This window comes from Anomaloglossus baeobatrachus, chromosome 7 (assembly GCF_048569485.1).
Source record: "Anomaloglossus baeobatrachus isolate aAnoBae1 chromosome 7, aAnoBae1.hap1, whole genome shotgun sequence".
Taxonomy (NCBI): Eukaryota; Metazoa; Chordata; class Amphibia; order Anura; family Aromobatidae; genus Anomaloglossus; species Anomaloglossus baeobatrachus.
In genome coordinates this window covers 246,333,746-246,360,068 of record NC_134359.1, presented here as the reverse complement: position 1 = coordinate 246,360,068, position 26,323 = coordinate 246,333,746, and the positions used below count along the sequence as shown (strand labels likewise).

The following is a 26,323-nucleotide window of genomic DNA, read 5'->3' as shown; positions in this document are numbered from 1 at the left end:
CAGTTTTGAACATATATACTTTTACTTCAAACCATTGATATTTCATATCAATTTCCTTTTCAACACAGAATGTACTGCATGGTTAGATTCCAGAAAACAGTGAGACATCAGAGGTGGCAATGTTGTGGCGGAGAAGCTAATCCGAGGCCAAATCTAACGGCACCTACAGGATGCTGAGAGTTGTAGTTCCAAAAGCTCGAGAGTCACAAGTAAGCCCCTCGCCTACCAAAGAGTGCGAAACTGGTAAGGAGAAAAATCAGACATGTGTATACCCAGAACTCAGTGCCTGCACCAATTAAGCCATTGTCAGCCAGCACCAATGTCCTAGTAATCATTTTCTAAGAAATCGGGGAAAAACAAAAAAAAAGTGACGATTTCAAAATTCCCTTTTGTACAAAAGGTTCTGATCCATTATTTAATGGCACTTTCTCTAGTGAATCTTTTCATATTCCTTTAGATGCTTTAAATCTGAAAAAAAAAAAATTCTATACATACACATCGTGACACAAAATGTGATTTATTTTTTTTCCTTCTTATAAACGGGAATTAAATCCACTTTCTACCCTGCAACATGCCGATATCAACGCACTGATCTGTACGCTTTATTCCGAGAACCATTTCATGAATACGCATTAAATGAGACGACAAAATTTCTTGAGATAACTGATTTAAAAAAATGTAAGGTTTCTCCCCAAGAGAAAATAAATTATAGTGGAATGACTGGAAAATATTGGAGTTATTAAAAACAGACTAATAGCAATCAAAGCAAAAAATAAAAAAAAAAAATAAAAAAAATCATCAGCTCTTCAGAGAGCTAGTAATGGGGGAGAAAAAAAATGCAAAAATGTTGCACTTAATCCTAGTTGTAAACCGCACAAGAAAAAAAAAAAAAAATTCTCATTTTCTTTTTACATCTATTGAATGGAAACTGCGCTCTGGATCTATTATTACAGTATACCTTTTATGTAAAAAAAATCTTTATACATCAGAATAAAAAACAAGGAAGGCAAGATGCGTAAAACTAATCAGCTGGTATCCGAGAGTCATCAATTAAACCACTTTTGCTGATGGAGGGGCTGACGTCGCATTCTGTCCCGGGGGCCTCTCCGGCAGCAAATACGGCAGTTCTGCATAAAAAAAGTAGTGTATCTGACTCTGCTTCAGGCATCTTACACCTTCGCTCATAGTATGGATCGTTCTGTCCACCCGGGGTGGAGGACAGCAGCTGGTCCCGATCTTTGGCACTTATGCTGGCAAACTTAACTTCTTTCCTTTTAGTACTGTTAATAAAAAAAAAAAAACAAAAAAAAAAACCAAAAACATGTAAGTAATACATTAACAAAGCAATGGACATCATAGAGATCATAGTCAAAGTAATATGTACAGGCCATTCCGACCAGCCACGTCCATGCCCACAGCCATGTGAGGACCATTCAACGGTGTCAGATCCCCACCAATCACTCATCGGTAATATTAGGTTATTGCACCGTTGAGTGCAAATTGATTGATGACCTCCACTGCTTTCTGCCATTAAACATGGCCATAAAGCTTTAGGGGAGTGTTCACACTGCATTTTTTTCTGTTGGTCAAAAACAGTTTTACAAGCAGGAGGGATTTGCCTATTTTCTCTTCAGATTTGTGAATCTAAAGTTTTGGGTTTTTTTTACTAGCACTTGGCCAATATCTTTTTAAAATCCATTAAAGCACCACTCTGGCTTATTTTTGCGTCCAAGAGTTCCTGCCTCTTTCAATATATTTACCAGCCGCAGTTCTGCTCTTCACGATGTTGCTTCAGTCCTGTTGCACCATCTTGTGCCCACAGCTCCTGGCTGATCAGAAGTCACAGCTAATGGTCACAAGCTCTCAATGTAAGTCTATGTGAGCCTCATTCTGGCCTTCATAGACCTACACTGACTTCAGGCCCACCCAGCAAACAATGAAGTAATCCCGGCAGGTCTCAACTAGCAGAAAACAACAGGAGCGGTGCCAAAAACAGCAGATAGTGGCTGGTTAGTAATTACTACAGGCAGGGAACATATATTTGCAATAGCACTCCGGTGAGATTATATATATGTGTGTGTGTGTGTGTGTGTGTGTGTGTGTGTGTGTGTGTGTGTGTGTGTGTGTGTGTGTGTGTGTGTGTGTGTGTGTGTGTGTGTGTGTGTGTGTGTGTGTGTGTGTGTGTGTGTGTGTGTGTGTGTGTGTGTGTGTATATATATATATATATATATAAAGAAATCCAGAGTGGTGCTTTATATACATTTTTGCTACTATACATGATGATCAAATATGCACTTATTCACATGGATGGCTGTCAGACTTTTTATTGTCTTTTATATGGAGTCATGTCCATGTGACTGACTGTGCACCCCAACCCCCTACACCCACACCCACCCCAATAAGCCACAGGTGCTTTTATTCTTTCGTAGGGAGTCTCTTTGCCCATACATGTAGGGTTTTTTGTTTTGTTTTGGGTTTTTTTTATAAACCAAAGAGGCAGTAAGGAAGAGTAGGACCCAGTATAAAGATTGCCGTGAAATGGCTACTGGGCACTTATGAAAATGGCCATTTTGATAAGGAAAATCTCAAATTTTTATTAGATCCTTTTTTAGTAATTGAACATTTTGGCATTACAGTGTGCAGATGTTTTTCTTTATTGCTACTATATATTCAGGCATCTGACCACTGCAGCCAATCACTGGCCAGAGTGGTCATATGTTGGTACAGCTGGGCAGGATGAACAGAGCCGGTCTAGGTGCATCTCGTTTTGGCTGTAGGGATATACGAGCGATGCAGAGTGGTATTGGCTGGGGATCATGCAGCATTATAGGAGGAGTGGCAGGGATGAGTAAGGTGAAAATACTCGGGGGCTGAAGATCCCATTATAGTCTTTAACCAATTAATATACATAGCATCAATAATATGGAAAAAACTAGTGTTCAGAGTATGTAAATTTCTAGCCGACAGCCTCCATACCAGAATGATGCTTACATGTAAGACAAGCGTCCTCACCTTTTGTAACATACAAGTAGAAGAAGTCGCAGTACAGGATGGTTTGGACCACACCTGCCACTATGGCAATCAGGTCAAAGAAGCCTTCGAAGGAATAGCGCCAGATCCAGTTGAAAAGATACAAGGCACGATATAAGCCCAGGAAGAACAGGTAGTGAGTAGTGATTGTCTCCGCTTCACCTGTTTTGCTGATCATGAAGAGCTGAGGCAGGATGGCCACCGACTCCAGGTAGATGGAAAAGGTCCATAGGATCTACAAGGCAATACAGGCACATTAATTATCACGCGGCTGCTCACAATGGCCACTGCATCCTGAGCAAGAACATATCTGAGACAACTGCAAGGCACCTAGATCATATTGTGCACAGGTCTTATTCTATTTAATAGGACCCAGGAAAAGCTGAGTGTCAGTCTGGACAACCCCTTTAAGAGCTTACAAGCAAATACAGCCTATTGATGACACAGAGAAATGAGTCTTCCAAACATGCCACTAAAGGGAGAAAAAAATGTCAGATTCTAAAGGAAAAGTCGTCGCTAATTAAAGGGATTGTCCAGCTGAAAACATGACCGTCACCGATAGGCCCAACCTGCTAAAATAAGAGAAACCAAGTAATAGAAGTAACTTTGCAAAACAGTCAGAACTAAATCTTCCAGTTTTTGTACACCGCTCCTACAGGTTATCAAGAGGTAGAGGGAGTAACTGACTGCAGGAGTTTGCTGGTTTCCATGGAGACACATGGCTCAGCTATGGGCTGTATACACAAAACAGCAGCAAAGACTATTTGTAAAGAGTTGTTTTGTAGATGCATTGGAGCCATAGAACTGGTTGTGAGAGGCACAGATCCAACACTGAGCAAAATGTATAGAATATGACTGAATATTTGCTATTTTTTATGCATGTCTTAAGTGAGGCGGATACACAAATCATTAGATCTAGCATGAAGCAGGGAGACACAGACACACAAGAATATAGTTTGATCATGAAGAAGCACCACATATCTCCGAGTTATAGGAACGTGGGCATTCTACTACAGGAAATATGCAGATGGGCAGTGCCATCTGCTGAGGATGGAAAGTGTCTCAGATCTATAGGCACATACTAAACATTCAACTCCTTGCTGGTTCAGTGTCTGGTTACCAGGTTTCCTTATGCGACCCACGATACCATAAATTAGACACTGGTTGTGCTACTACAGCCATGTGTTTGTTTTTATTTTATTTGTTTTAGGCCCGTTTCACATGCCAGTGAAAAACACTGACGTTCTACACTGACGTGTAAAACACGCACATGTCCCTCCGTGTTCCGTGATTCACGGCACACGTGGGTTGTCCATGTACAATCCGTGATCAGTGATCGCATATGGACATTACTCACCTGCCTTCGCTCCTGTTGTCCATGGTACTGATCTCCTCGGGTCTCCAGCGTCCGCCCACCGCTCTCAGCAGCTACTTCCTGGTCGGGTTTTCCTGCTCTCATGAATATTCATGAGCCGGGCAGAAGCTGCCGAGAGCAGAGGCTGCGCAGCGAATTGCAGGCAAAGTAAGTTGAAAATATTTAATATGTCCGTGATTTTCCGTTACGTGTTTCACTGATCACACACGGATCACACCATAGTATGGTCCGCGGGTCATCAGTGATGCCAGAAAAAAACTGGCTTGTTTCCATGCAGAATCACGGCCACGCGTGCACGCTGCACGGAGACACGTTCAGTGTAAAAGCACTGATGTGTGAGCAGACCCATTGATTATAATGGGTCTGCGTATGTCAGTGATTCTGGTACGTATAAAAAAAAAAAAAAAAGCACAAACGTACCAGAATCACTGACGTGTGAAAGGGGCCTAGAAGAGAATCTGTCACCAGGTTTTTGCTCCCCCATCTGAGAGCAGCATAATGTAGAGACATAGACCCTGAATCCATTGACGTGTCACTTACTGAGCTGTTTGCTGTCATTTTGACAAAGAAGGGAATTTTGTTTACTTACCGTAAATTCCTTTTCTTCTAGCTCCAATTGGGAGACCCAGACAATTGGGTGTATAGCTTCTGCCTCCGGAGGCCACACAAAGCATTACTCAAAAGTGTAACCCCTCCCCTCTGCCTATACACCCTCCCGTGCCTCACGGGCTCCTCAGTTTTGGTGCAAGAGCAGGAAGGAGGAAACTTATAAATTGGTCTAAGGTAAATTCAATCCGAAGGATGTTCGGAGAACTGAAGACCATGAACCAAAGAAACAACAAGCCCGAAGGGAACAGGGGCGGGTGCTGGGTCTCCCAATTGGAGCTAGAAGAAAAGGAATTTACGGTAAGTAAACAAAATTCCCTTCTTTGTCGCTCCATTGGGAGACCCAGACAATTGGGACGTCCAAAAGCAGTCCCTGGGTGGGTAAAAGAATACCTCGATAAAAAGAGCCGAAAAACGGCCCCCTCTTACAGGTGGGCAACCGCTGCCTGAAGGATTCGCCTACCTAGACTGGCATCTGCCGAAGCATAGGTATGCACCTGATAGTGTTTCGTGAAAGTGTGCAGGCTAGACCCGGTGGCTGCCTGACACACCTGCTGAGCCGTCGCCCGGTGCCGCAATGCCCAGGACGCACCCACGGCTCTGGTAGAATGGGCTTTCAGCCCCGAAGGAAGCGGAAGCCCCGAAGAACGGTAAGCTTCAAGAATCGGTTCCTTGATCCACCGAGCCAAGGTTGACTTGGAAGCCTGCAAACCCTTACGCTGACCGGCGACAAGTACAAAGAGTGCATCTGAACGGCGCAGGGGCGCTGTGCGAGACACGTAGAGCCGGAGTGCTCTCACTAGATCTAATGAGTGCAAATCCTTTTCACATCGGTGAATTGGATTAGGGCAAAAAGAAGGTAAGGTGATATCCTGATTGAGATGAAAAGGAGATACCACCTTAGGGAAAAATTCCGGGACAGGACGCAGAACCACCTTATCCTGGTGAAAAACCAGGAAGGGGGCTTTGCATGACAGCGCTGCAAGATCCGACACTCTTCGGAGTGATGTGACTGCCACTAGAAATGCCACCTTCTGCGAAAGACGTGATAAGGAGACATCTCGCAGCGGCTCGAAAGGTGGTTTCTGAAGAGCCGTTAGCACCCTGTTAAGGTCCCAGGGCTCTAGTGGGCGCTTGTAAGGTGGGACTATGTGGCATACTCCTTGCAGGAACGTGCGGACCTGCGGGAGCCTGGCCAGGCGCCTTTGAAAAAATACTGAGAGCGCCGATACTTGTCCCTTGAGAGAGCTTAGTGACAAACCTTTGTCCATTCCATATTGAAGGAAGGAAAGAAAAATGGGTAAGGCAAAAGGCCAGGGAGTAAACCCATTCACAGAGCACCAGGACAAGAATATCCGCCAAGTCCTGTAATAGATCTTGGCGGACGTCGGTTTCCTGGCTTGTCTCAGTGTCAATGACATCCTGAGATAACCCTGACGATGCTAGGAGCCAGGACTCAATGGCCACACAGTCAGGTTGAGGGCCGCAGAATTCAGATGGAAAAACGGCCCTTGTGACAGCAAGTCTGTGCGGTCTGGAAGGGCCCACGGTTGACCCACCGTGAAATGCCACAGATCCGGGTACCACGACCGCCTCGGCCAGTCTGGAGCGACGAGAATGGCGCGGCGGCAGTCGGACCTGATCTTGCGTAATACTCTGGGTAACATCGCCAGAGGAGGAAACACATAAGGCAGTTGAAACTGCGACCAATCCTGTACTAATGCATCCGCCGCCAGAGCTCTGTGATCCTGAGATCGGGCCATGAATGCTGGAACCTTGTTGTTGTGCCGTGACGCCATGAGATCGACGTCCGGCGTTCCCCAGCGGCGACAGATCTCTCGAAACACCTCTGGGTGCAGAGACCATTCCCCCGCGTCCATGCCCTGACGACTGAGAAAATCTGCTTCCCAGTTTTCTACTCCCGGTATGTGAACTGCGGAGATGGTGGATGCTGTGGCTTCCACCCACTGCAGAATTCGCCGTACTTCCTGGAAGGCTTGACGACTGCGAGTGCCGCCCTGGTGATTGATGTAGGCGACTGCAGTGGCGTTGTCCGACTGGATACGGATCTGCCTGCCCTCCAGCCACTGATGGAACGCCAATAGGGCTAGATACACTGCCCCTATCTCCAGAACATTGATCTGAAGGGAAGACTCCCTCGGAGTCCAGGTCCCCTGAGCCCTGTGGTGGAGAAACACTGCTCCCCACCCTGACAGGCTCGCGTCCGTGGTGACCACAGCCCAGGTTGGGGGCAGGAAGGATTTTCCCTGCGATAGAGAAGTGGGAAGAAGCCACCACTGAAGAGACGTCTTGGTTGCCAGGGAAAGAGAGACATTCTTGTCGAGGGAAGTCGATCTCTTGTCCCACTTGTGGAGAATGTCCCATTGGAGTGGGCGTAGATGAAATTGCGCGAAGGGCACTGCCTCCATCGCTGCCACCATCTTCCCTAGGAAGTGCATGAGGCGCCTCAATGGGTGTGACTGACTCTGAAGAAGAGATTGCACCCCTGCTTGCAGAGAAAGCTGTTTGTCCAGTGGTAGCTTGACTACCGCTGACTGGGTATGAAACTCCATCCCGAGGTAGGTCAATGACTGGGTCGGTGTCAACTTGGATTTTGGAAAGTTGATGATCCACCCGAACTGCTGGAGAGTCTCCAGAGCGACGGTAAGGCTGTGTTGACACGCTTCCCGAGACGGTGCCCTGACTAGGAGATCGTCTAAGTAGGGAATCACCGAGTGGCCTTGGGAGTGTAGGACCGCCACAACGGATGCCATGACTTTGGTGAAAACCCGTGGGGCTGTCGCCAAGCCGAAAGTCAATGCCACGAACTGAAGGTGTTCGTCCCCTATGGCGAAACGCAAGAAGCGTTGATGTTCGGGTGCGATCGGCACATGGAGATAAGCATCTTTGATGTCGATCGATGCGAGAAAGTCTCCCTGTGACATCGAAGCGATGACCGAGCGGAGAGATTCCATCCTGAACCGTCTGGTTCTCACATGTCTGTTGAGCAGTTTGAGGTCCAGAACGGGACGGAATGAACAGTCCTTCTTTGGCACCACGAACAAGTTGGAGTAAAAACCGCGCCCCTGTTCCTGAGGGGGGACGGGAATCACAACTCCTTCTGTCTTCAGAGCGGCCACTGCCTGAAGAAGTGCGTCGGCCCGAGCAGGGGGGGGGGGGGGGGTTGTTGTGAAGAAACGGGTTGGAGGACGAGAGGTGAACTCTATCCTGTAACCGTGAGACAGAATGTCTCTCACCCATCGGTCTTCTGCCTTCCATTCGCGCAGCCACATGGCTCTGCGGACTGCCATAGAATTAGCTGTACGGCTAGCAGAGTCTAGGACTGCATTCATGGCGTATGAAGAAAACGCCGACGCCTGAGAAGTCAAAGACGCAACTTGCGGAGCAGAAGTACGTGTGACCGCATTAATCTCGGTTAGACAAGCCGAGATAGCTTGGAGTGCCCACACGGCTGCAAAAGCCGGGGCAAAGGACGCGCCCGTGGCCTCATAGATGGATTTCACCAGGAGCTCTATCTGCCTGTCAGTGGCATCTTTTAGCGATGAGCCATCTGCAACCGATACCACAGATCTAGCCGCCAATCTAGAGACTGGAGGATCCACCTTGGGACACTGAGCCCAACCCTTAACTACGTCAGAGGGGAAGGGGTAACGTGTGTCAGCAAGGCGCTTAGTAAAGCGCTTGTCCGGAACCGCTCTGGGTTTCTGGACAGCATCCTTGAAGTTAGAGTGGTCGAAAAACGCACTCCGTGTACGTTTGGGGAACCGAAACTGGTGTTTCTCCTGCTGAGAAGCCGACTCCTCTATAGGTGGAGGCGGGGGAGAAAGATCTAACACCTGGTTGATGGACGAGATAAGATCATTTACTAAGGCGTCCCCTTCAGGTGTATCAAGGTTGAGGGCAACGTCATGGTCAGAGCCCTGAGCTGCGACCTCCGCCTCGTCCTCCAGCGAGTCCTCCAGCCGGGAACCTGAGCAGCGTGATGAAGCTGAGGATTCCAAGCGGGCCCGCTTAGCTGGTCTGGGGCTGTGGTCCGTGGAGGAGTCCTCCACGTGAAACCTAGAGCCCACCCCGGGAGAGCGCTGCGGCGTGGACCGAGAGGGACCTGGAGGCGCCGATCCAACAGTGTCCTGGGTCTGTGTAAGGACCGGTCTGGACTGCAAGGCTTCTAGCAGCTTGGCAGACCATTTGTCCATAGACTTAGCCATGGATTGTGAAAGTGACTCAGAGAGCTTCTCAGCAAAAACTGCAAACTCTGTCCCTGCCGCCTGGACAGTGGTAGCATGGGGGTCTACCTGAGCCGAGGGGCCCACAAGTGGTCGCGGCTCCGGCTGAGTCAGTGTAACAGGGGTCGAGCATTGCTCACAGTGAGGGTAGGTGGAACCCGCAGGCAACATAGCCCCACAAGAGGTACAGGTCGCAAAGAAACCCTGTACCTTAGCACCCTTGCTCCTTGTGGACGACATGCTGTTGTGTCCAAGGAGAGTGATCACAGAGGGTATAAGGGAAGAGTATACAGCCCGGCCGAACAGAAATATATATAAGATATATAATACGTATCTATTCAGGCAATCCAGGGGGACCAGCACCGGATGACCGGTGTGGCTTACCGACCGCCAAAAAACGGCGTGTGTATCCTCCAGATTCCCTGCTCCAGGTCTCCCAGCGGTGAAGAGCTCTTTCCTGATGATTCTCCAGCGCAGAATGTCTGAAAAAAATGGCTGCTGGAGCTCTCAGAGGGGGAGTGGAGCGGTGGGCGGCACCAGGAAAAAGTGCGGGAATCTGGGGTCCCTATTGTGATCAAAGAGGGGGGAGGAAGCATACAGGATGCTCCGGCCCTCACTGCCGACGTCAGGACGGCTGTCCCGCCCCTACCCTGACAGACAGGTCCGGGGGCGGGAGTCTTGCCAGTAGGCCGCAACTGAAGCCGGGGACTAAATTTATGACCGCGGCCGACAAGCAGGCGCGGTCGGCGCGGAAATCCCCCGGCTTTCACGGATCAGCAGCCGCTGTATGTCCCACGCAGCGTCCGGTCGGCTGTCCCGCCCCTACCCTGACAGACAGGTCCGGGGGCGAGATTTTGCAAGTAGGCCGCAACTGAAGCCGGGGACTACATTTATGACCGCGGCCGACAAACAGGCGCGGTCGGCGCGGAAGTCCCCCGGCTTTCACGGCCTAGCAGCCCTTGCAGCGTCCGGGTGCCAGGCGCTCCATAAACCGTCCCCATGGGGACACAGAGTACCTGACAGATGCAGGGCCCGGTCCCTGATGAAGAAAATACTCCGGTCCGGCAGATTCCACACAGGGGCTGCGGAGGGAGCACGGTCCCAGTACCTGGAAGACCGCTCAGGATCCCACTTCTCCCAGAGCCCCCAAGGGATGGTGAAGGAAATACGGCATGAGGCTCCGGCCATCGTACCCGCAATGGGTACCTCAACCTTAACAGCACCGCCGACGTAGTGGGGTGAGAAGGGAGCATGCCGGGGGCCCCGTGGGGGCCCTCTTTTCTTCCAACCGATAACATCAGCAGCTGCTGCTGACTAAAATGGGAATGCATGAGTGGATGTGTGCCTCCTTCCACACAAAGCATAAAACTGAGGAGCCCGTGAGGCACGGGAGGGTGTATAGGCAGAGGGGAGGGGTTACACTTTTGAGTAATACTTTGTGTGGCCTCCGGAGGCAGAAGCTATACACCCAATTGTCTGGGTCTCCCAATGGAGCGACAAAGAAATCAATGTTTTCTCTGCTGCAGATCTAGCAGTTATACAGAGCTCATCAATATGCTGGACTACCTGCAGCACGCCAAGTAGTCCTGTAATGATAAACTCACTGATTAATCAGGAGTAGATCAAAACCACACTAAGCAGCCCAGTAAGTGACATCGTTGGAATAGGGGTCTCTGCCCCTACGTTATGCTGGTCTCAGATTAGGTGGCAAAAACCTGGTGACAGATTCCCTTTAAACCCTTCAGCCCCAGAGCGTTTTCTGTGGTTTTGTTTTTTGCTCTCCTTCCGAGAGCAGTAACTTTATTTTTCCGTCAATCTTGCAATATGAAAGCTTGATTTTTGCGGGACGAGTTGTACTTTTAAATGAAAACATAAGTTTTACCATATAGTGTACTGGAAAACAGCACAAAAAATCCAACTGTGGAAAAACTGCAAAAAAAAGTGTGATGGCACAATAGTTTTTGGGATGTTTTATTCACAGTGTTCACTATAGGGTAAAACTGATGTGTGGGTGTGATGCCTGAGGTCGGTTCGAGTTTGTAGACACCAAACATGAATAGGTTTACTTGTATCTAATCACTTCCTGATTCATTCAGCTCTGGGCCGAGTGAAACTGAAAGTGACTCATGATAACTAGAGGCGTCATCACATGACCCTGTGCTACCATGGCAACCACCGAAAGTCACGTGACTTTCGGTGGGGGCGGCGGTAAGTGAAAATAATGGCCGCGCGCATATACATCTCGCTGCCAGACTTTGGCAGCAAGATGTAAGGGGTTAAATGTTCCGGGTGGAAGCGATTCCACTTTGCACATGCAGGCACCCATGTCAGCTGTTGAAAACTCCCCGGCAAGGGGCGGGGATTAACCTCACGATCCATGACTGATAGCTCCGTCCTTGGTCGTGAATGGGTTAAAAAAAGAGGATCAACCACCAGGATTTTGCAGTATGAAGTAAAAAGGTAGTGTCATGTATGAAGAAAGATGCTGAATCGAGGGTATTCCTGTTGTAGAAAGATCGGATGTTTGGTTGCAGAAATATCTTCACTCAAAGTTGCAGAAATGCCCTGCACTTTGATGGGTGCAATGGGGGCGAAGCCTTTGTTAGTTATGTCCTCACTGCAACGTTCTCCTCCAGTGTCCTCTAGGACGTGCCCCCCTTTTTCTTTTATTTGAATATCGTGCCGCCATTACTGTTGACGGCGGCGCATGCGCATTGACACAGTACTTGTGTCTTCATTAAAATGGCGCCGGAATCTGCACACCGCAACCTCCAGCACCATTTTATTGAAGACACTGTGGTGAAGACTGAGCGGCGGGGCGCATGCGCAGATGTTAAAATCTCTATGCACGCACCCCTGCCTCTAATAGTATTCACCACAGTGTCTTCAATAAAATGGCGCTGGAGGTCGCGGTTCGAGCAAGCGTGGATTCCAGCACCATTTTAATGAAGACAAAATTACGGTGTCAATGTGGACCGCCAGCAACGGCAACGCAGGGCGATATTCAAACCAAGAAAAAGGGGGGCACGTCATAGAGGAGAACTTTACAGAGGACATGACCCACAAAGGCCATTCCCCATTGCACCTGTCAAAGTGTAGGCCATTTCTGCAACCAAGCATCAGATCTTTCTATAACAGGTGCCTGGATTCAGCATCTTCGTGCCAGTATGGCACTACGTGCACTTCATACAGCAAAATCCTGATGGTTGGTTCCCTTTAACTCTGAAATGTGCAGCGTTTCATTACAACACAAAACAAAAAAAAACACGAGGAAAAGTGGCCATGCATTGTGCGCCTGGAATGAGGCAGTTCCCCGGCAGTGTCTCCCATCCCCTCTTCCCATGACTGACAGGTCTCTCACTATAGAGAAACACACACCTATCAGTCGAGGGTAAATGTGCAGAGAAGCTGCCGGAGACCTGCTGAGGACTAGTCCACCTACCAACATAGTCTGAGGACGATTTTCAAGTATTTTTTTTTTCAGAAACGCGGCAGCATTTCAGAGTACAAGAGGTGGCTGCAATAAGTCCGATTCGTGGCACCTGTGGCAAAATTCTTATATTTACGAATGATACACAGGAATGTAATTACATAAAAATGCTGATTTTTGCAAAGTATCCATTAGTGATGGGCAGTCCGGCTCTTTTTGGTGATCCGGTTCCCATGGCTCTGCTCACAAAAAAGAGCCGGCTCATTCGGATCGTTCTTGGCTCCTTATTAAATATGTGCTCACCCCAGATGAACACATATTTAAGATAATAGTAACGCCGATGAAACCCTGCCTACCCAAGGCTAAACCCCGCCCACTTACAAGGGACCAATTAGTTTGTCAAGTGGGCGTGGTTTAGCCATTGGTGGGCGGAGTTTCAGTGGCAAAAAGAGCCGTTTAAAGATTTTAGTGGCTTTCACTGGTGATCCGGCTCCTGTCAGTCACAGCAGGGAGCCGGATCTTTGTGTCGGATCGTTCACGACCGACATCACTAGTATCCATACTAACCAGAAGACTGCGTTCACACGGTGCAGTCATAGTACAGCCACGTGGCCTTTTACCAATAAAAGCTCTTAACTGTGCTGGCCACACACGCACAGACACAAATCAGAGTGCAGTGCAGATATTACACCCGCACTCACAGTATAGTTAGCAGTGACTGACTAACCGCACCCTGCACCGCCCCGATGACAAAGCCAGCAGCTACAGGGAGCCTAGTCAGGCAGCTGAACATGACATGAACACCATTTACCTGCAAATTAACCTTATATCTACAAGTAAATAGGGTTTTTAACATCACAGAGGACTGTTAAAAGTGAATCCAAGTATTGAGCTTTCCAAAATTCCACCAAACGGTCATAGGAAGTTAGGACTACTTTAGGTGAATAACGAGTGAAAACTATAAGAAAACATTGTATTAGGCTATATGCCCACGTGTGCGTATTGCACTGCAGCGTCCCTGCATGCGTCCTGCGTCCCCAGCACAATCTATGAAGATTGCATAATCCATTCGCTTCGGCTGCTGCCAAATTGCTGCGTTTAAAAAGCAACATGTCACTTATTCCGTGCGCTTTGGATGCAGCTCCCGCTCTTTCTATGGCGGGGGCTGCATCCAGAGCGCATGAAATTGGCTTTTTCACTGCATTCATTACGCAGTGTTTCTGCAGCGATTTGAAGCGCACGTGTGCTGTTCAAATCGCTGCAGAAATTTCTGCAGGGACACAACGCAACGTTGGCACATAGCCTTACTGCGCAACAGAAAGCTAACAATACCTCAAGAGGAGAGAAATCGTGATTGACAAGGACGGCCAATCCACCAACAGGAACGACGAGGAATTCCACCCGGAAGGTGTCGTGGTTTCCATCATATGTGGCCTTGAACTTCATGTATATCAGATAGACTGTTGCATATGCGCAGGCAACATAGATGAGCTGGGGAAAAAAAAAAAAGCAAAAGACTGGGTTATGCCACATATAGTGCAATATTACAACGAGCAGCCGCAGAATTTAGGCCAGTTTCATAGCTAATACACTACAGAAACCAGAATATAGATCACCGTAGTATGTAATAGTGCACAGTCCATAGTATAGGGTTTTTTGTTTGTTTGTTTTTTTTTTAAAGAGTACCAAACACCAGGATTTTCCTATATAAACTAAAGCCAGTGCTATACTAGTGCTATCATGCTGATTCTATACATACCAATGCACTGTTATTTGATTGATAGGTGCTACAGAATATCTAAAAAGTGGGTTGAGTTTTGCTAGTTATTCCCGCCCCTATTTGCCTGCCTGTCCTTCCTCCCCCTGTCTCTATTATTACAGGGGGAGGAAGGACAGGCAGGCAACAATAACTAGCAAAACCAGACACAGCTATTAGATATTCTGTAGCTGCTGTCAATCAAGTAACAGTGCATTTCACAATCTTTACTTGCCTGTATTTCAGAAAGTATACATCTGATCTCACAACTAAAGATATGTATAGAATCAGCATGATAGCGGCAGTATAGCACTGGCTTTAGTTTATATTGTAAAATCCTGGTGGCTGGTCCTCTTTAAATAAATGGCTTTATAATACAATGTTTGGAGCTGCAGCGTTGAGCTTTGGCTATTCCTTACATCCGGCCACTGCCAGAGCAGGTATCAGTTACTGTTAATCGGTGGAAGTCTGAAATCCATACTGTATAAATTCACCTGTTATCCATGAGTGGGTCTGGGGGGGGCATGGGCAGTCACTTGCCTGCACGTATGCAACCTTCATACTTGCAATCATGGGAAATGCGGGGAAACTTGGAGGGATAACCACACGGTCCACATTTGGCAGTTTGCAGTCACATAAAGCAACTGCAGACTTCATTTCACCCCGGACAACCCCTTTAACACTAGAAGTCCCAGGAATTTTGAGCTTCATAGGGTTCCAATGGAAGAAATGTTAAATGACCCCTCTCTGGGACTTCTAGTGTTAATACAGGCAAATACATAGTTACACTACATGGGTTGTCCCAAGAACAGGGAGCGTACGTCTTCAAGGGTTTTATTTGTAAATATAAATTGCTTAGGATGGGGGATGACCAAGATCCACAGAAATAAGGTTTCCATTCCAGTGCTTGAAAGCGATGCATTTCTGCCTAGAAAACCAGTAAAGTGTAATTGAGATGACATTATTAAGAAAAACTGAAGAAAACGTGCACTCCCTTCTAGCCGTACAGCCAGATTAACATCAGAAGAGCTTATGGAAAAGCTACAGCCGGCAGGGGATGAATAATGACTGCAACATAATAATAATAATAAATAATAATTTATTCATTTATATAGCGCTATTAATTCCATAGCGCTTTACATACATTGGGAACACTGTCCCCATTGGGGCTCACAATCTAAATTCCCTATCAGTATGTCTTTGGAGTGTGGGAGGAAACCGGAGAACCCGGAGGAAACCCACGCAAACACGGGGAGAACATACAAACTCCTTGCAGATGGTGTCCTTGGTGGGAATTGAACCCAGGACCCCAGCGCTGCAAGACTGCAGTGCTAACCACTGAGCCACCGTGCCGCCCAGAACATCCCTATAAGAGGCTGCGGTGTGGAGCCGGGACCAGGCAGCCGGCAACAGATCAGCATCAGATCAACACATGCAGGACACTCATGGTCAGAGTACAGACCACGACGTCCGATGGTCTCCTGACCCAATCTCATTAGCGTTTATATCGGACATCAAAACCGGCCTCATTTACTCCTTTCAGGCAGATATATGGATGATCATGCAGGAAAGGTTCTGCACCACCATTTCCAATAATATGTCTTTTGCAGGTGATTTGGGCTGTTCCATTCAAATCATGGAGGAAAATCTATAGCAAACCTTGGCAGACATATTTCCGGCATGGAAATGCAGATTGGTGCGCTTTAAATTGACATAATCACCAGGTTTTTCCTATATAACCTAAAGCCAGTACTATACTGGCACTATGCTGATTCTATACATACCATTAGTTATCAGCTAGGATGCACAGGTTTTGAAACACAAGCAAGTTTATAAAATGAGCAGCTTTTTGAGTGGCAGCAGCTGCCGATCAGCTGATAGCAGGGCTGAGTATTGATAGTGATTCCTGCCCCCCTGCCTGTCCAACCTCCCCGTTATTTATGCTAGTCCTATTATAGAATTTGTTTTACTAAGTGGCTAGAAGGACCTGGGCTGATGTCATACATGTGACCAGAAGGGGCAGGGCCTCAGCCAACATAGCTGATACCAGGAATCAATATCATTTTTCTGTTGGGTTAGGTCCCGCCCCTTCTGGTCACATGGGTATGACATCAGCACAGGTTCTTCTAGTCACTTTGTAAAACGCTTCTATAAAATAGAATTAGCATAAATAACAGATAGGAGGACGACAAACAGGCAGGGGAGGGGCAGGAATCACTTAAAAAACACTCCAGCTATTATCAGCTGATCGGCAGCTGCTGCCACTCAAAAAGCTGCTCATTTTACAAGCTTTACTTGCTTGTCTTTCAAAACCTGTACATCCTAGCTGACAACTAAAAGGTACAGTATGTATAGAATCAGCCTGATAGTGCCAGTATAGCACTGGCTTTATGTTATATAGGAAAATCCTGGTGATTGGAGCGCTTTAACAAATCTAATTACTGTGATTGAATACAGCAGAGGATATTCTGTCTGCAAATCTGGAGGGAAAATCCACAGCATTTCCAGCCACTGGGACGTAGCCTTATGGAGAAAGGTTTTAACCACACGTGCGGGCTGTTATAATGCCAGCTGCCATTAAAGACAACAAATCCACTATTGTGCCAGCTGTCGCTGCTCTTTATTTGCGGTCAAAAGGGAACAGACAGAACCTGCTCATCGGGAAGCGATCTACAAGTCTGCAGGACTACAACGCTCAGCATGTGCAGAAGACCTGACACCGCCATGTCACGCTAGGACTTGGGATTTTGTGACAGTTTTTGGAGACCACTGAAGTAAAGACAGCAGCCCTCGGAGACCCCGTACCACCACTAAATAGATACCCCGGAGGCCAGCATCTTACCTTCATAGAAGTGTTGTAAAATGAAATGAATGATGTGAAAAGATCCAGGTATCGGGTAGTGAACACCAACGAAAAGAGGAGCTGACTCTTCCCAGAAATGCCTGCAAATGACAAGACACTGCAATAAGAAAAATGGCCAATGTGAACATTCACGCCAGTCCCTTCTTATTAAACAATCTGTGCGTAGAACTGTACAGCACAGAGTACAAGACCCACACAACAGCCACAAACCGCCCCGGCACGTGGCTATACAGCAAATCAGAGCACTTTACATATAGATTAGAGGATTATTCCTTCATAGGAGAGTTGTCAGATATTACTTTTTACTGTTTATTAAAATGTACAGCTATTCTTAATATTGTCACACACTTGTTTACAGATGTTACCCTAGGAGACCGACCACCGCTGCTGTCTAGCTTGTAAGCACTGCACTGACATTGTCTGGGATTTGGAAATAACAGAGCACTGCCTTGAATATGGTGGCATTGCCGGAGTGCAAACAAGCTAAATAGAAAACAGCTTGTAAGCACTGCAAATGTAGGGACCAGCGCTGCTACATGACAGCAATAATCAGCAAAAGACTTACTGCCCCTCAGGCCCCCTTCACATATCAGTGTCTCTGGTACGTGTGATGTCCGTTTTCACACATACCGGAGACACGAGCACACGTAGACCTATTCAAATAAATGGGTTTGCGCACACGTGCGTGTTTTCCCATAAACCGTGTCGAGCATACGTGTGTCCATGTGCTCCACACAGAGACATGTCAGTTTTTCTCCGGCAGCACGGATGTCACACGGACCGCATGGATGTGATCCATGTGCCACGTACCAGAGAAAACCACGTTTGTCAAATAAAATGAATTGCTACCCTCACTTTCTCCAGCGCTGCTGTCTCTACCACTCATTATGCTCATTGCATATACACTGCACCGAGGACCGGAGGCAGCAGCAGGGTCGGACACAGCAGCACCATGGACAGGTAAGTATAGAAGTCCATGCTGTCTGTGTGCTATGCGGATGTCACATGGATAGCACATGGCCATATGCACCTACACCACAGACCATGGTAAAAAAAACTTGTGTCTTGCACGGATGTGTGCAAGAGGCCTAGATCAAGTTCGTTGTGTTAACAGGATATTCCAATCTCTACGATCCTAACCCAATATGTAGTAGGTGTAAAAAACAAACAAACCACAAAGCAGCAAATACCTCCAATGAGAAATGTAGCAGAGTTCTCCTGATTAGCTATGTTGCTTACCTCATGTGCAGGGCATTACAGTAGATTAGGTATCCATGGTTATGGCCACTAGCAACTGTCATAGCGGTCATAACCATGGATACTTAATCTACTGTAATGCCCATCACATGAGGTAGCAATATAATCAGGAGAACTATACATTTCTATGTTGTTACCTCATGTGCAGGGCATTACAGTAGATTAGGTATCCATGGTTACTACCACTATGACAGACAGTTGCTAATCTCCTGCAATGACCTGCACATGAGGTAGAGACCTAGCTAATCAGGAGATCTATCCTACATCACTAATTAGAAATATTCGCTAGTATTATTACTACTATAGTACGTGTTGGGATAGGATCCTGGAGATGGGAATACCCCCTTTTTTAAATTATGCTTAATATCACTGTTTATTAGAAGTCTTACAATGCTCACACTGGCTACTGAGGCTATTTTACACTTGTACTTCCTTTTCTTTACAGAAGGCTTTTCAGAAGTCTCATTATCAGCTGGGGACAGGATGATAATGACAGCTAACTGCTCTATACACAGCTGATAACACAGGATCCACCAACCACAATGTCACCGCTGACCCTGCTCCCCCTCCCTTCTTCACAATGACCTTTGGATAGGCTTTGATACAAAAGATAGGGTCAGAGTCTGTTCATATACATGTGACTCTCCCAAAACAGCCAACAGTCAAAGTCTAATTAAATGCCAGTGGCTAGGCTGAAAACTGCAAGATTTCTAATGCAGATCACAATATGTGCAAAAAAATAAAAAATATATATTTATATTATATATTTTTTATTTTTTTGCACATATTGCGATCTCCATTAAAAAAAAAAAAATATTATATATATATATATATATATATATATATATATATATATATATATATATATATATTTTTTTTTTTTTTAAATTATCTGCAAGTTGAAAACTCATCCAATTTGCAGTAAAGCACAAGTCAATGCATCTGCTGCACCTAAAATACAGGTGTCTGTGCCATCACTGAGCCGAGATTCCCAGCACAGCTCCTGCGGATGAATGGGAGCGCTCTTATTCAGAACATACAAGGAAATTTAGAATAAGGATGTGCTTTCCTTGAGATTGTGGGCAATGACCAAGAAAACATTGTCTCATGAACATTATTAAAAAAAAAAACAAAAAAAAAAACAAAAAAAAAAAAAACCCAAAGCTCCATTTCCTCCTAGTTCAGCACACTGAACAGTGCCAGTCACATCACAAATTTTTCGCAGATACGTATAAATGCCGGATTAGGGGTTAGTTTGGCCGTACATACAAGTATAATTACCCTGCACATTTTCTGGAAATATGTAACTGCTGCCGACAACACCCAGCAGCCGAAAACAAGTGTAAGATACGGCCCACAGGCATGGAGGACGCGTATAGAAAGCAGAAAAGCTACATGTGAAATGCCAGACTTTATATTGCTTTTCCCAAATCACTCATTGGGCCATTCTATAACAAGACAATAGGAACCAGCCTACTGTGTATTCCCTGTTTGTAAATCTATTTAAAAATAATCTGTCAGCAGATTTTTGCTATGTAATCAGACCCCGATTCCAGCGATGTGTCACTTACTAAGCTTTGTGTTTCTGTTTCAATAAAATCAGTGTTTTATCAGGAGGAGATCACTACAAGACTATGTATGCCTCCTGGTCAACTGCTGTGTAACCACACCCTCGTCACTGATTAGTAGCTTTCTGCCTATGCACAGTGTACACGAAAAGCTGTCAGTCTGTCACATGTGGGGTTATAGACTGCTCAGCATTCTGAGATCTGCAGCAGAGAGAATGAATTATATTAACCAAGAAAACCCCTAATGACATCACTGGAATCAGGGTCTGACAACACGCTGCTCTTCGATTACATCCCAGAAAACTGATCACAGGGTAGCAAAAAAAAATAATAGTCCCCTCAAAAAGTGGTCACTGACATCACACAAATGTTGTAGAAATGGTGGGCTTGTTCGAGAGCAGCAGCCCATTTTGTGTGTTTGGTGGTATCCCAACTCTGCACTACAGTCAGATGGGAGGGGAAAAATCTGCCGAGAACGTATGCATGCTCTATTGAGCTGAGTGTACATGCATGTATATGGGTAGGGAGGAATAGGTGTGAGTCAAACACCATTAGTTAACGCGGCACGATCCAGGCCATCTTACACGCTTCCACTAACTGGTGGTCCTTTGATGGCCTCTATAGACAGGCAGACCACCCCGCCATACACACAGAACGTCATGTTATCGGCAGCATATCATCTGGTCATACAGGGCGACGTCCCGCTGATAAAGAGGCTTTTTAACACTAGAAGTCCCAGAGAGGGGTCATTTAACATTTCTACCATTGGAACCCTATGGAGCTCGAAATTCCTGGGACTTCTATTGTTAAGCCACTTTAAAAGTCATCGCATCGTATGAACAAACATCTAAGGCTAATTTCACACTTGCGTTCAGCACATTCCGTCACTATGGAGAATAGCGCAGTCCGTTAACGCACTGCGCTATTCTCCATAGACTTGTATTGACGACGCACTGTAACGCAAGTGTCTGCGTTGCATCCGCTGGACAACGCAGCGTCGTTATTTTGACGCTGCGTCGGGCGGATGGAACGCAGCATGTAACGTTTTTCTGCGCTTGGCGGAGTGTCAAAAAAACGCAACCTGCAGGAATCCGTTAGGCGTCCGTTGTTTTTATAATGGACACCTATGGTGGCGGATTCCGTTAGAATGCGTCATTTGACGGATTCCGTTAACGCAGCTGATTTTACACAACTGCGCATGCTCAGATGTGTAAAGTCAAGGAAAAAAAACTAACGGATTGCGTTATTTTGTACGATCTGTAGCATGCGTTGTGCCACTATATGCAACGCATCCGTTACATGCGTCACACAACGCAATGCTACGGATCCCGTCCAACGCAAGTGTGAAACTAGCCTTAGTCATACGTCTGGTGTATCGCTGGCCTGACTTAATGGGCCAGCTCTCGCTCCCCGAATTTTAACCCAACTAATGTAGCCTAATATTTATATGATAAACAGACTCAGAATATATAATATATCTCAATTTCTGATCAAGCGACCTCCGGAGCGCACAGCGCAATGTGGGGCAGCAAGACAGAACAGAAGTCCCATGGTCCAGAAGAGAACCGGAATGGCTCTGGAAGCCGGTAATAGGCAAGAATATGAACACTCTTGTGCTACATAAGCAGTTACAGTGGAACCTTGCTTAACGAGAACAATCCGTTCTGGGACTGTGCTTGTAAACCAAGTTACTCGTCTACCAAAGCAAGATTTCCCATAGGAAATCATTACAATGCAGACAATTCGTTCCACAACTTGTTTAATGTCCCATCCTGGTCCCCTATTGTGCCATTCCACACATGCACAAACACACATATTATGCTCACCTTACCTTCTGGTCCATCCTCGGCCTCCTAGCTCTTGTAATTCGCCGGTACATGATGTGTATCAGGTAACCATCGCGACGATTGAGGAACTTCCGCTGCCAGAGCACTGACGTCAAAGGCAGGAGCCGCTTGCTCTGATTGGCCAGCGCGCTGCCTTTGAGTAGCAGCTGACAGCGGAAGTTCTTCCCTTGTCGCTATGGTTACCGATACACATCCTGTACCGGCACACTACAAGAACTATGAGGCCGGCGATGGAACGGAAGGAGAGGTGAGCATAGTGTGTGTGTTTGTGGGACTGCAAGAGCGGGTCAGAGTGCAGAGGAAGTACGGAACCGGAAGTGTGTGCGGTGAGTATTTGCTCGTAAACTGAGTTACAAATTTACAGCAAGCTTTGCTCATATAGCAAAATGCTCGCAAACTGGGTTACTCGTAAACCGAGGTTCCACTGTATACAACTTTAGGCAATAAAGTCTTGGTGGAGTGCTTCTTTAAGTGGTGGAGGGGCTTCTGGTTCCTCTCCGACACAGACTTGGGCATAGACTGGGCGCTCCGGTGGCTCAGTGGTTAGCACTGCAGCCTTGCAGCGCTGGGGTCAAATCCCAATAAGGACAACATCTGCAAGGAGTTTGTATGTTCTCCCCGTGTTTGTGTGGGTTTCCTCCCACACTCTAAGGACATACAGATAGAGACCTTAGATTGTGAGCCCCAATGGGGACAGTGATGATGTATGTAAAGCGCTGTGGAATTAATAGCACTATAGAAATAATTATTGATACAACCCAGCAATCGAAAAGTAATACACTGAGAATCCACCCAATTTTTTAGCGACACAGAAGAATGAATAAATTGATTTACATAGTGATAGGGGTGATGGACACAGAACGGGGCACGGGGCGGCACAGAACGGGGCACGGGGCGGCACAGAACGGGGCACGGGGCGGCACAGAGTACAGTGGAGAGAATGACTGCAGAACGGCCGGCTGTCATCACATTCCTAGGAACAGGAATGACCAAGAAGCGGAGTTTCATTCTTAAAGCAGAATAACCCAACGTTCATCCACTGGTAACGTCTTCTATATAAAAGGGGAAATGTCCCTTTAATGCTTTTCTACACGTGCAGCTCCATAATGGAAAGGTATCATATACAGCAAGAAGAATAGTGTGTGCAAAGTGATAGAGGGGAAAAGTATGTACATCTCTTAAGATACTGATTAAATAAGAAATTGTGTGAAAGGATGGGAGAAGTGAGGCTGCTGGTGCAGGAGCCGTGCTGTGTGCTGACTCTGCAGCAGGTAGGCAACCCCCTCCATGGTTATCCAATAACAGAGGTGATGATGTGGCCGCATCCTCCTCACCAGCAGCCCCAAGGCTCAAAACTAATGTCACTGTCTGCCACCGACCTGGAAGGAAGTCAAGTCCCACAGTAAGAGATGGGGCCCAGGAGAGCTCCCAAAACTATTCAAGCCAGCCATGGGGAAGAAGGGGTTAATAACCGACATGTAATAACGGGATCTCATGGCTACGGTGTCGCCACGCCTTACAGCCGGCTGCCACGTCAGAGCCCATCCATCATGTAGTGTGAGCACTGATTCATTGACTTCCAGCACACGAGGACAACCACTCATCGGGCACAGTGATATACCGAGTGCAGAGCCACAAGCCACAGATATGACCCAACATCTGCCTGCAACTACAGAAAGATGGACATCCAACAATCCTAGGGGGCAACTATAACCAGCGGCACAACCCCTGGCACCGGGAGAGCCACACACCTGTATGGATGACCACCGGGAGGGAGCATTATTACTGTATAAGGGGCACGCAGGACAACATTACTTCATAGGGGGCACTAGGGGTGCTCAGGGCATCACTACTTTATAAGGGGGTGCTCGGGGGGGTATTCTAGAGGGGCACTTCCAGAATTACGCTGCAAGGGGTCATTCGGGGAATGACATCCAGAGGGGCACAAGAGCTGACCATGGCTCTCAAGGTAAGTAATGTCACCCTTCCACCCGACTGATGAATAGTCATGGTGCCCAGACAGGGACAAGATTAGCTGCAGGCAATGAATGTCTTCACTGTAAGGTGTCAAAGTCCTTATCAGATTGGTTCACAGGACAGCCAAAGAGAGGTGATGGCATCTTCCAGGTGAGCCTGGAGATGAGGACCACGGTATCACCTGCTCCCATCCTTGTGGCCCCCCCCACCAATGTCCCGGGCCACACTGGTCCCCATCCTTGTGCTTCGAGCCCCATCCCTGTGCCTCGTACCCCACTCCCCGTCCCTGTGTCCCGCACCCCCTGCTTCCCATCCCTGTGTCCCGCTCACCATCCTTGTGCCCTGCACCCCCATCCGTGTCACACGCCCCATCCGTGTCCCACGCCCCATCCTTGTGCCCTGGCCAATGTCCCATGCCACTCTGCTCCCCATCCTTGTGCCCCGCACCCCCTGTTCATCCTTGTGCCCCGTTTCCCCATCCCCATGTCCCTCACCCTATCCTTGTGCCCCCTGCTCCCCCCATCCATGACCTACTCCCTGTCTGTGTCCTGCTCACCATCCTTGTCTCCTGCGCCCCCTACTCCCCATCCCTGTTACCCATGCCTCATCCTTGTGCCCACCCCAATGTCCCATGCCACACTGCGCCCCATCATTGTGCCCCACATCCCCTACTCATCCTTGTGCCCTGTACCCTATCCCTGTGCTCTGCATCCCCCTGCTCCCCCATCCCTGTGCCCCCCCTGCCCACCCATCTCTGTGCCCCCCCATCCCTGTGCCCCCCCGCCCCTGTGCCCCCCCCATCCCCCCATCCTTGTGCTCCCCCATCCCTGTGCCCCCCTGCCCCCCCATCCCTGTGCCCCCCTGCCCCCCCATCCCTGTAGCACAACTCACTGGAGATCCTACACTGACCACACTGTGGACTTTTAATATCGATTTCAATTACAGAAATTGAATTAACGTGGGAAGAAACCGCAGCGTGTGAATGAGGTGCTGCCGCCTCCTGCAGCGGGCAGGCCTGTGGTTAGACATTACACAATGCTGTGCCCTGTACACGGTGGAGCTGGCACTGCCTCGGTGCAGATATACAGCCCTGACACTGCTGTGCATGCAAGTTGCAAAAAAACCCCAAACATTTTTTGGGGAAAAAAAAGGTAATATAAAAGTAAAGAAAAATGCAAAAGGTTTCCCCCAAATCCTGCAGCCCCGGTCTGTACCCTGCTCCGTGCACGGCGCTCCGGCGTCACTTACCGGCACAGGACCGGGTCTTCCAGATCTTCAGCAGCAGGATGATGATGGCAGCCAGATGGGACAAGTCCCCGGTTAACCTGAAGACGTTCATGGTGCCGGGAGATAAGGTGACCGGGCGGGGAGCAGAGGGCGGAGGTGACCCGGGGCCGCGGAGACGAGCTGTGCCGCTGCAGCGCTGACTTCAATCCGTTAAAATGGCGAGCGCCGAGCTACGTGGCCCGGGGACGTGGCCTAACTGCAGCGAGCGCACAGCATGCCGGGAGCCAGCGCTCAGGCAAGGGTGACGTGTAAGACCACGCCCCCTTCTGCACGCCCCTTTCTCGACTGTCCACCACCAAGCTCCGCCTCTTAAAGGCGGCGTGTCCCGGAATGTTCCTTGTCTTTTTTTTTATGAATCCTTCACAGACGAAGCTGAGGGAGTCACGTGTCAGTACAGGATTTCTGGAACCATCCTGAGAGGAATGTCTGCCCTCCTGTCATCTGCAGCAGGCACTTTCATTCAATACATTGTGAAAATGTACATTTTTACTGTATTTACTAAAAAGTTGTAGAATTTTTAGTACTTTTTTTTGCGTTATTCCATTACTGGGAAATTGGCATTTAAATTGATATGCAAATAAGACTGGTAGATCTGACGCCTCCGTCACTCCGGCTCTATTCCCCGTCTCCACCCCCTCCTGATGATTGACAGACTCTGCCTTGTGTGATTTCAGGCAAAGGAGCCCTAGGACTAGCATCTCCGAGCTGCCAACTTCTGCACCTTATCTCCTAAGACGTAGGTGAAGACCCCAACCATGACCCCCATATTAACAGAGCAGTATAGACCCATTGATAACCCCACCAATAGATAAAGCTGTACAAATGTAGAGCCCCCTCATGGTGCCGCCATCTATGTAGGTTCGGATAGGATGGACACATTAATTATGGTGACAACCCTAAAAAAAATGGGTCTGTAGGGGGCAGCCTCCTATTGGGTTGGGGGTATATACTGTCTTGAACAGTAACGTAACAATAGCAGTTGCAGCAATCGCAACGGGCCCGAGCGTGCATGGGGCCCGCCGGCCCCAGCAACTGTTTCAGCTGGATGAGCATCCGAGGGTGCACATCCAGCTAAAATAC

The 26,323-nt window shown here is 47.7% G+C and overlaps 1 protein-coding gene across 1 annotated transcript; it reads right to left on the bottom strand.

Annotated features, from left to right (window-relative positions):
- KDELR2 (KDEL endoplasmic reticulum protein retention receptor 2) lies at positions 1-25,462 on the bottom strand. Its single transcript, XM_075318012.1, has 5 exons — positions 25,205-25,462; positions 17,287-17,387; positions 14,021-14,179; positions 3,013-3,265; positions 1-1,280 (listed from the first exon to the last, which is right to left on the bottom strand). Exons 1-5 carry the CDS (start codon positions 25,293-25,295, stop codon positions 1,246-1,248), a joined length of 639 nt encoding a protein of 212 aa, XP_075174127.1. The 5' UTR covers positions 25,296-25,462; the 3' UTR covers positions 1-1,245.
- Between the last annotated feature and the right edge of the window lie 861 nt (positions 25,463-26,323).